Here is an 11,906-nt window from a genome sequence, read left to right on the forward strand (position 1 = left end):
GTCGTCAAACTTTTTGGGACATGTCACAAAGCCACCCCCATCTGTGCGCCAGTGTCATCATCCTAAGATAGATCGAACCATCATTTGAGGTACAGTCATAATGTAAATTTGTTGATTCAATATTTGCTTTGATAAATCAAGTGTTATCCAGGGAGCTAATATACATAGTAATAGGCCTATATCTTAATGGTAGAACCGGTAATGTTATCGCAGACTTTGTGAGACTGATTTATTGCACATTGATAATCACCTTTCTGAAGGATCATTGATTTATAAAATTTATTCCATTCCATGGCCATTCTCCCTCGGGCCGTGGGCCCCTCGTGAGAAGGGTCTAATTGATGTTCCTTCAATATGAATAGTTTTAGCTTGACCCTCGAGCATCATGGTAGATTTGTATGATCATTGGCGGCGGAAGCCAAAAATTATAGGGGGGGCCACAACATTTTTGACAAGCCAAAAAAAAAAAAAAGTTATCAACAAAAAATTGGGGGGGGGGGAGGGATCGTCCCCCACCCGCTTCTGCCGCCTATGTGAATGATATCCTTGATATACATTGCACGCATGAATATACATTGTCAATGTCACCTGTCTATAATACTCGAATGTCTAAATATCATTGCCACGTTCTAAGGTGTTAAAATAGTTGTTTGCTTAATAACGCGATATGTTCGATATGAATCAGATAAAAATATACACAGTCATACCCAAATTCTTATTTCATGATTTTTGAGCTTATAAGGCAATGAAAACCCAGACTTTGCTTATCCGACTTTCCAAATAAAGGCCTGTTACACGCCCCTTTTTGCCAGTACTTCTACCGATCGAAGCCCTTCGACGAGCGCATATCGAGTTAAAAGACAGAGACAAGTGAACGACTCCCAGACATTATCTCCGATTGCACACCGCCACCATGCCTACCAAGTACAAGCTGATCTACTTTAACTTCCGTGCCCGAGCCGAGTGCGCCCGGCTTCTCTTTGCCCAAGCCGGAGTCGAGTACGAAGACTGTCGGCTGACGCAAGACGAGTTCAAAGCCATAAAAGAGGATGTAACAAGTGAGTATATGCCATTTTCCGAAGTCGACAAAGTTTGTTTGGTGCAACACAACGTGAGGGGTATACTCGAAATACATTGCACCCTTGCGTCAGTGGCTTGCGCAGTGTTTTGTCGTACCATTTGATGATGTGACGCAACATGAACGTAAACTAAACGATGGAGACCAATAAATAATGGATCCCGTTAAACTTGAATGAATTTTCCTAGAGAGGTGTATATCTTTGACGCACCATTGCGTCAGCGGATATTGTAAGATTGTTACTCAACATTCGAAGATGTGACTTTTATATCACAAATATGAACAGCATGGGGAACACCAAGCGCATATAATTGCTTGGAGTGCTGTTCATTGATCAGTTGAAATTATAGTGCTGGCTATTCGTATAGTGTTTGTATCACTACTGTTTGGGCCGACGCAGAGTTTTGACGCACCAAGAGAGGGCGTCTTTAATATAAAGGCTATGTAAAGGATGAAATCAGAATGTGCTTTAGGCCTGCGGTGTCGTGTTTTAATCTGATCTATATAAGCTTCGTATAATCTATCAAAACATTTTTTAACAACAAAGCTAAAACGCCGGCATTTATACAAAGTGAATAGCGAATGTTTGATGTCAGTAATTCTCTCATTAACATACCGACTGTGTTGTTTATATAACTTCTTTGTGAAGTGAAACTTAAAATATAACTATAAATTATTATGCTATATCATCAGATATTGATGAAATTTTCTATTTTTTATATGTTTCTCTCTATAATTTGATCTTGACGTTAACTCAACCTATGATATAAAACAAAACTACTGCACGCATCTCATGTAAGATTTCGAATGTTCATACAATACCTAAGTACGCATATTATATATAAGATTCTGACCAACATCAGGGTCCCGTCTTACAAAGAGTTACGATTGAACCGTTCAACCTAAACTATATGGAAATCCAACTATGTCATAATTCTATTTCCAGGAAAGTTGCATGGTGTCCTTTGTAAACAAAGAGAAGCACAATGAATTTACAAGCAAACTGTAAATGTATATATGATTATACCTCATATCTAGAAAATATTTTGAGCAAACATGCATTTTCGATGTTGACGTTGCTGGCTTTCCATAGTTGTGATTGATCGGATCAATCGCAAGTCTTTGTAAGACGGGGCCTAGAAATTGAATTTCTTTTACTGTCTGTCAGTACATAATCAATCACCCATTTTAATATGTACAGACTTCATATACTTAGCGCAGACTGTGTCTATTTATCTTCTGTAAATCAATGTTTGAATTCCATTATACAAAGAAAAGACAGTCTAACGTCGTTTATTCGGCGTCCAAGGCCAATATTTATCAAACAACATTACTTCCTTGCGGATTTTCTGATCATCAATCTTTCATTGTTATCTCGAGAAATAGTTTTAAATTCAAACGACATTTAACGACGTAGGTTAACATTACAAAGGTCTTTAATTATCTATAAAAAAAATTAAGAAATACTGAACTTTGAGTCATGTTGTATTAAATCATATGGATGAAAAAAAGCCCAAGAAGCAAAAAAAAAAATAGTTCTGGACATTTTCTAGATATCTGTCACAGAAGAATCATCATTTGTGACCTACCACCCCCAAAACCACCAATAAGTCGCCAGGTAAGGTTGTAAATAGCCAAAATAGTAATTTAGTCTAAAAAAGCCCCCAAAAATAGTTCATCTGAAAGGACAATAATCTTCTTCATACTGTGAAAATTTGAAGCCATGAAGGTGAATAAAAGAAAAGATACAAGAGTTTATTGGACACTATTTTTTCGGACTGCTTATATAGAAGTTTCACTGAGATTACACAGTATGCACATCTCATGCTTGAGTGAACCCCAGTCCCCAGACTTCAAACCTTGTTTTCTCCTTATTTTTTAAGCTCTTGCTTAATTTCCTATACATTCGATCAAGTATGGTTATTGTTGGTCAATTTTAACATTTTACATATCATTTTAAAGCTTAGGAAATTAATTTTCAGGCTCAATAATAATCTCAATATTCATTCTGGTCGACTGCTGGTTCTTGGGTGGTAGGTCACATTTACCAATCTCTTGCTGTAGGAAGAATGATACGACACATATCAGTGTATGTGATGAATTTAAGATGGTGTCTCTTTGTATTTTACTATTTGAAACACTAAATAATGATATGGGCCCGATTTTATCTGGTCTTCATTTTTATGAAATATCACAGACACACGAAATCAATGTTAACCGATGGCTATAATGTCAAGAAAATATCGGACGCCTATTGTATTGCAACTTTTTTTAAATCAATATACAGACTCACGTCGCGTACATACTGAGTGAATGTGAATCATAAATATATAATCTCCCTAACTATTGAAATGTATCGAATGTTTTGATTTATTTTTCAGAGGTTCCTCTGGGTCAGCTCCCGGTCTTAGAGATTGACGAGCATCCCCCGCTTCCACAGAGCCATGCCATTGAGAGGTACCTCGCCAAAAAATTAGGTAATAATTCCTCTTCCCCCTTTTAGAAAAAAAAAATATTTCATTGACTGAAAAAAGAACACCAATTTCTCTCATAAGATTATTTTTTTCTTCACCCCCAACAAAATGTACATATCTTTAAAAACAGTTTTCTTTTTTTTGCAAGCTTGAAGTATTACCTGTTTTGGGGTTAAGCGTTCGCCATGTTCACAAGCGAAGCTGCAAGCCTAATCGGAACTTCATCGTAGATGGCGCCAGTTACTCAAAGCTGCAAGTGACATTTTAAAATGTAAAATTTCATTGAGTTGGGGAGAAAAATGTTTTCCCGTGTCATTTACAGCGAGCAGATGAATACTTTCAGTGAAATAAGTACAGTATCATCGGTATCATCAGTCAAAATATTAGACTCCATGCTTTTGATTGTGACACCAACCTGTATCATTATGTAATGTCGTGCTTTAACCAACTTTGAAGTATTCAAATCGTTCCAACATCTACAAAATAATATTTCTTTTAGGTCTGTATGGTAAAGATGACGGAGAAACTGTGCGCATCGACGTCGCGTGCGAGAGCATCCGGGACCTCGTCACCTATCTCATGAAGATCTACTTCGAAAGTGACACAACTAAGAAAGTAAAATAAAATTCTCTCATTTTGACCCAAAGAAAGAAGGGATATTAGTAAAAGAGTTGTGTTAATACTGACACCAATTGTATACAGGGATTTATGTTTATATTCTCTAATTTGTATTATGATTTTATGTTATTCCTTTGTATAGCGCTTAGAAACATTCGTTAAAAGTGCTATATAAGATGAAACGTTTGATAATAATAATAATAATAATAATGATAATAATAATAATATATATATATATATATATTCCGCGTGTTGGATACAAATGGGTAGAAAACAAGGACAAGGAGTACATCTTTGAGTGGTAATACATTCACTTTATTACCGAGTCCAAGTTTTCGAAGGAAACCTCGCGGCGTCTTTCGCAGGGATACAAAACTCACAATGAGTTTTGTATGTGTGTATATCTATATTCTAAATTATATTTTTGACAATAATATAATCAGTGACGTAATTTTACCACACCCCGCGAAATGGTGGTATGGTGGTAACGAAATATAAAATCAAACTTTAAAATCGAAGAAAATAGTTTGGTCACTACAGTCATAGGTTTATTCCAATTTCTAGTCGATCATTGCGGCGCAGACAGATTATAATGTCATCATGTTATACTGTCTTGATCCCGCTTATTAAAAAAAGAAGAATGCAGAATACATTTATGAATGTGGTTAAAAATTCGGTGGATTCACAATACGGTGCGCCATCTATCGGTTGACAGCGGACAGGCCAATTTCTAAATTTTGGGTCGACTTTTGGGCGCAGGCTAGGCGCAGCCAGCTCATAGTGTACTGGTGTAAAGATGCTTCAAAAATGAAAACCGTATGATAAGCGGAGGAAGAAGTAACCGAAAACGGTCTAAATTAATTCCCCAAAGAAATCTGCAGCGAATTTCTCTCCCACCTCCTAGACCTTGCATGGTAAAGAGCATAATCTTGTGCAAACCGGTCGAGCCGCGTCTTCCTTTTGTTTCGTGCGGTCAGCTAGCACATGCACTAGCGCGTGCATGCAGATGTCGACTTTTTTCCGTGAGGAATTGCGAATTTCGGCCTGTCAGGTGGCGCACCGTTGTTCTGAATCCACCGAAGACTGCACATGGACTCCATCCCTCTCCCTCGATTGTGACTTGCTTGTACCATTTGATATTTTTGTGCTTTAATTTGTATTTTAATAATTTGTTCATTTTTAAATTCGATTATTTTTAAGGCTGAGTTGGAAAAGTCCTTCATTGAGAAAGATTCTGTGACCATTCTCACCGCCATGACGAGGGTTCTGGAGAAGCAAAGCGAGCAAGGAAAAGGGTACTTCATCGGAGATTCAGTAAGTTCGTGTATCGAGTATGATTCAATTTTATTTGTCAAGTTTAAAGATTTAGGGACCGTGGCCGGGTGGTCTAAGGCTCCTGACGAGACACATTAAAGTTCTCAAGATTAATTAAGATGGTCATAAAATAAGTGCGTGATATTTTTTGTTTTTAAATTTGATTTGGCTCTTTCTCCCCGACTCCCACCTTTAAACAACATTACCTTAACATGCCATTAGTAGGCCTATGCCTACTGTAAGATTTAAATAGACAATGCATATCTATATGCTCGTAGCGGTGTTTTCCGCTAGGTCATTGAATGCAATTATTTATTTAAAAATAAGGTCATAAATCGTAGACCTCAGGATATGGGGTATTTGGCTCGGCTGCTTATTCGAATTACAAGAACAAGCGGTGATCTAGGGGATGATAGGGGTGAGCCCCCCCCCCCCCCCCCCTCGAATGTCAAATTGTGTACAACTTCCTATGGGAGAGTGTTTATATTTTATACACTTTTATATAAATATGTAAATCACAGTGCTTCAATCAACGTAGGTCGATACCTAACAACTCCCTCTCCAAATTCTATGAGGACACGGAAATCATCGTCAATCTCTTTCTCCCGACCAACAACAAAAAAGGCTGCTTCAAGTACTCTTTCCTTCCAATTAAGGACTATGGCAGAATGGAATCTGCTACCAGTAGACATACGTGAAGCTAAATCGGTCGATGGTTTTAAGACAAGGCTAAACAAAATTCAAATGTCTACTTTCATCCGGGGGCACATTATTAATTCAAATTCATCACTAGCCACACACGCCTGCAGCAATATCCCGATTGAGGAGTTTGCCTGCAGTAACAAAAAGAAGAAGAAGGGTCATCTCACCCCTGCCCAATATCTTATCGCTGACTTACCAATCAGCAGACATGTTGTCGGTCTCCTCCCGGTATCACAGGCCTAAAACATTTCCCATAGACTCGTGTGTTAAGGTGGCACTTCAAAAAAAAATCATAAAAAATAAGGATGAAATTCGAGGGTTGAATGTTTACTACCCGTGGATAGGATATTTATGTCTGACATTCCATATCTGACCAGCTCATTTTAAAGATAAATCGGCATTCATGAAGACTACACCTGACAGGATCAAATTCATCACTTGAGACAGTAAAACGGCCCTAATTCTTCCGCCAGTAAAAAAAAATAGTTCCAAAGGGTGATATATCTTCCCACTTTGCAAAAAGGAATTTCAGTAGTTACCCTCCCTGTAGAATCAGTGTTAGATTGTCAATCATATTCATTCATTTTTGTCAATCAGCAATAGCAAATTCAAAAATTGAGAATGAGTTGGCTCGAATGAATATCTTTTGTCTGCCAGTTGTAATTACGCCCGTGCAACCTCCATATCCCAGGACCCCGCCTTGCTTACATAGAGTTACGATTGATCCAGTCAACCTCAGCTAAATGGAAATCCATCAATGTCATATTTTTTTCTACGGGAAGTTTTATAAATTTCCTTTTAAAGAAAAGCACTGAATTTTCAAGAAAACAATGAATGTAAGAATATACATTATCTAGAATATATTTTTTAAACATCTGTGGACTTTAGATAATGGCATTGCTGGCTTTCCATAGTTGTGGTTGATCTGATGAATTGCAACTCTTTGTAAGACAGGACCCTGGTGATCGTTTCATAAAACGGTTTAAAGCTACTGAAATGCACCAATGTGATTGGCTGATGGTAAACGCGTTAAAGAAATCATGCATTTGTTATCATAACAAGTCTTTGTGAAACGGGACCCTAGTTCTGAAAGACAGTCCACGCCCTTCTAAACTCGATGGCCTGTGAGTGACTTGCGGACAAGAATGCAAAGTATATCTCATTCTGTATGCAGGTGTACATCCTAATATTATCGTGTAATGTAGGTTTTATTGTTAGATCAACTCAGCAATAAGCAATTCTCAATAAGCAAACTCAAAGTGGCCATTCAAAGTGTTCTAGATAATAATTGACAATATACATGTACTTTGGTTTGCTCATGTTTGCTTGCAAAGAAGCATTGAATACGGCTACTTGACGGAGAATTACGCATTGATTGCATTTTCATAGACTTTCACCCCGTAAACATCGTATCATTTGCTCCAGATGACCCTTGCCGATATTGCCATCTTCAATTTCTTTGACGGGCTCTTCAAACACATGCCTCCGCTGATTGACAAGTATCCGACGTTGAGGGCGTTTGAGGACAAAATGAGGGCGGAACCAAAAATAGCTGCTTGGCTTGCAAAGAGGCCAGAAACCCAGTTCTAAAGAAGGAAGAGAGAAACGTTCCTAGGATCCAAGAGGGCTTAACTCGCCGCGATCTTCATTAGCGTATTTTATTATCCACTTCGCAGACGTTTTCTGCAACGTTCAGAATCTATTGAAAATGCCCGTCAACACACAATGGATAGATTAGAGGTCATTGTCGAATGTTGATGGACCGGGACAGCACCCAAAAAAAAAATCGTCTTAAGATTCGGACTGGACAAAATATTGCAAAAATGTAGTTTGATTCACTGATTTTCGACAAAGGCTTCTTTGTTATAAAGGGCTTTTAACATAGATATACCCCTATGAAGCAGACGCAGTAGAGAGACTAATCTCTTTTCTTCAAACTCTGTATAATGCACTGTAAAAAAAAAGCATAGAAGACTAATCCTGTCCCATTTATCTAATGCACGTTAGCCTCAGTTTGCCTAATCTCATTTGTCACCTCACCCCTCAACGATTTAAAGCCAGGTTTGGTCTTATACCCACCTCTCTCCCTGTAATCATGAGTCTCCCCCTCCTCTCTCTGAATATGTAAAATTATAATTACTAGCCTAAGTTACAGCTAGACTATTAGATCGTGTAAATAAAATCTTTATTAGTCAAAAATTGGTATCTTCAAAAGGAAAACTGATCTTTCGCATTTCTTCACTCTAACAACTTCTTTATGTAGAGAACAAAAACAATACTTACGTTAAAAAAAAACTAAATGCATCTTATGTAAATCGTCAAAAGAATCTGTGATAATTGCAATATGTAAAGATAGTGTGTTTTTTTTTTCTTTTATTATATGCTTTCAATTTTAAATTTAGTTAACTCTTTCTGTCCCTGGCGTTCCGATGGTTCATATTTCTTATCTTGTATTGTTTATACTGAAATGTATTGTAATTCGTAATTTTCTTTTCTGAATAAAAAGTGATAATAATAGAATATATATTATTTGACAATTTCGACTTTACAAAATTATTTTATCAAATAAAATGTTCTGTTAAGGGACGTGTCGAGCTGAGTCGGTGTGAAATTTGTAGAGTGTTAAATTACGGTGTATGATTTCAGATAATTGCGAACGAGTAAAGCAAGCTAGCAATACTGTGATAAAAAAAAAACATTTTTTTTTTTGGGGGGGGGAGGGGTCTCAGACATTTCGTGAAATAAGCTTAGTACAAGCAATTTGGTGACGGGTGATTTCATGAGAATTTTGTTTGAATACATGGTTAATTTACACTCTAAAAACACTGAGTAAAAATTTCTCCTCAATGTCATGTTCGACAACGATTAATTCTTCTTGAACATGTGGAATTAGCAATGTTTAATACTATATGGTTTAATCAAGTTGGTCCTAATTGTCAAATCTGTATAAAAAAAATGAAATATTGTATAATTCAAACAAGACATACAAAATAAATTGTGATTGAGGGACATCATCAACTGTCTCATTTGCATGTCGCTGAGTTGTGCATATCACCGTTTTGTGAAAAATAAGCGATAATTTAAAATGGCATAACTTTCTTATTTTACATCCGATTTTTGTGAAATTTTCAGTGTTATGCTTGTTGGATTTTTCTTTTTCTATTTTAATCCACTTTTGTTGAGGTTGACTTGTCCTTTAATTAAAAAAAATCCCTTTATAATCCTAAGATACAGTAATAAAAAGTGCATATTATCAAGCATTATACCATTCATGCCGTATTACTCTATTCAGTTTTATATATATAGGACGAGTATTGTATTTTTCTCGAGTAGAGTGAGCAAGTTTGGGACGTGGAGTTTGTCATTTGAATGTACAGGTAACACGTTTTAATTTTAAAAGGTACATCTTCCCATAGTAATATTTGATATTCAGTCACCTTACTGCACAAAAGTTGATGATGATGGGCGTCCCCCCCGATGTTGCTTAAGTGATGGCTGAAACCATTATGTATCTAGGGTAGATGTGCGAGCGTATTGCGAGCGAGGAAATTTGAGGACGCTGTCATTATTATCTCTGATATATGATTATTGTAATTTTCAACATTAGATTACATGTACTTGAAATCAGTCACGAAACTGGTAAAAAAAAGTTTTGAGGGGCAGTCAGTGGAGAGAAGATCTCTAAAGGAGCCAGCGAACGGGCCAATGCATGATCATAGTGTGACATTATGCGTTGCTATAATAATAATAATAATAATAATAGTAATAATAATACTAATGATAAGAATAACGGTATATTTTAACCAGGTTAGCCACTTCAGTTCCGAAAACTGTTCTCCCAGCGGGCCCTGCTATCATTATTACCCCGGATAAGCTAGGCTACCTATTCAGGTGCACATCACAGCTTTTTGAGGAATTACATCCTGTCGGTCCGGTCCTGGGTCGAGTGCAGCACACTGTGGATGAATTCCTTGCTGAAGGAAACTACGCTATGGCTGGGATTTGAACCCACGACCCTCTGTTTCCAAGTCCGGAGACTAATCAACTGGGCCACGACGCTCCACGATGCTGCGACATTATCGGTTGTAACAGGCCCTACAACGCTGATAAAATATACAGCTATCGATGATGATAATGATAATAAAAATGAACTGAAAATAAACCAAAATGAAATGAAGTGCTTTAAATGAAATGAAATGAAATAAAATATGAGAATAAGTACGATCTGTATAGAAAAAAAAAAATGTTTAAAGAATAAGAGCCCGATAGGCTGCTCGAAGAGCTATGAAAGCTGAAAGGGGATTGAGGGAGAGGGGATTCTTCTTTTCATTTGGCAACCAGACATATTGACCATTTTCGCCATCATATATGTTCTTCGATTTTTGTTCCCCCATTTAGTTTATATAATGTTATCTTTGTTTTCGTTAGAGTTCATTTTTGTCTTTGATATACTGATCTGAATAACGATAATAATAACTATCATTATGATAAATAATAATAATCATCATTTTGATTAAAAATAATTAGAAGAAGAAGAAGATATTTGAAGGACTCAAGAGAGACACATTTTTTCATGCCTTCGAGAAGTATTATGTATTCCACAAGGGGCGTGTTTGGGCAAAATATTTCCCCCAGGTTTTTTTTTATCATGCATCTTTGCAACATATCTATTTTTATTAGTGATCTCAAAAACATGAATCATGTTAGCTTCATAACAAAAGTTTTACGAGGGGAGGTATCAGGATAATATTTCCCAGGGGCGGATCCAGGATTTTCCAAAAGGGGGGCACATTTTTCCCGAGGAAAATTTAAGAAGCCAAAAGTTAAGGACATTCCGTCCACGAAAAAATTAAACAAGCAAAAACAAAAAAGAAAGAGTTTCCACTTTCAAAGGGGAGGGGGGGCACACTTGTGTTTAAACGGCAATTTACATTAAAAATTTGTGCCTCTCAAATTTGTGCACGGCCGGCTGCCCCCCCCCCCCCTCCCTGGACCCACCAGTGATTTTTCCATTTTTTTTTTTTTTATATAAGACATCCGTCACTACTAAGGGTCGAAGTTTGTTGCTCTTTATTACCGAATGAAGGTTTATGGTATTTATCACGCTGTAATGAATGTAAAGTTTCGTTTTGACTATAGTTTGGTGAGTAATAAATCCCCACAGCAAGCCTACCAAACTTAGGAAGGCGATGGGACATGATCACTTCCGAGATGATCTTTCCTTCCTCTGGGCTTCAGAAATGCTGTGTGTAAGCAGGGCCCTGGGAGCGATTTGTTCACTGGGGGTGCTGATGTAAATTTGACAAGCAAAAAACAAAGTTTCGCTCCAAAATGAAGGTCATTTTGGTCCCGAGAAATTCGACAAGCAAAAAAGAGGGGTTTCTGTACAAATTTAGGTCATTTTGGTTACATTTCTCCATTTCGTCACACCTTCCAGATTTTCTGGGTGTGCTGCCTATGGAAAATAATACACGCAGCACCCCCAAGGAAAATAATAGGGAGTGCTGCAGCACTAGTCTGCAGGCACATACCCTGATTGAAACTTTGATCAGCAAGTGTGTCTCCACGCAAGGGCTGGCACATACAAAACTCGCTGTTTCACTTCAGCGAGCGAGAGCGAGAGGGCCTTCAGTACACAAGGCATGAGTAGGCTGTGCATTCAGACCCTTAACTCGAGTGAAGGGTTTGCACAGCAGACTACTTCAGAACCCTCGCTTCCC

General features: G+C 37.5%; 1 protein-coding gene across 1 annotated transcript; it reads left to right on the forward strand.

Moving 5' to 3' along the window:
- The first annotated feature begins 555 nt into the window (after positions 1–555).
- LOC129281754 (S-crystallin SL11-like) lies at positions 556–9,471 on the forward strand. The gene is made up of 5 exons (XM_054917667.2): positions 556–1,058; positions 3,460–3,555; positions 4,052–4,167; positions 5,371–5,484; positions 7,612–9,471. The coding sequence occupies exons 1-5, from the start codon at positions 914–916 to the stop codon at positions 7,774–7,776; spliced, it is 636 nt and encodes a 211-aa protein (XP_054773642.2). The 5' UTR covers positions 556–913; the 3' UTR covers positions 7,777–9,471.
- The last annotated feature ends 2,435 nt before the right edge of the window (positions 9,472–11,906 follow it).

The sequence above is a fragment of the Lytechinus pictus genome, chromosome 18, assembly GCF_037042905.1.
Source record: "Lytechinus pictus isolate F3 Inbred chromosome 18, Lp3.0, whole genome shotgun sequence".
Taxonomy (NCBI): domain Eukaryota; kingdom Metazoa; phylum Echinodermata; class Echinoidea; order Temnopleuroida; family Toxopneustidae; genus Lytechinus; species Lytechinus pictus.

Coding starts and splice junctions, on each gene's coding strand:
- LOC129281754 (XM_054917667.2), top strand. CDS start 914: ATGCCTACCAAGTACAAGCTGATCTACTTTAACTTCCGTGCCCGAGCC. Junction 4,168..5,370: donor AAAGTGACACAACTAAGAAA/GTAAAATAAAAT, acceptor ATTATTTTTAAG/GCTGAGTTGGAAAAGTCCTT. Junction 5,485..7,611: donor GGTACTTCATCGGAGATTCA/GTAAGTTCGTGT, acceptor CATTTGCTCCAG/ATGACCCTTGCCGATATTGC.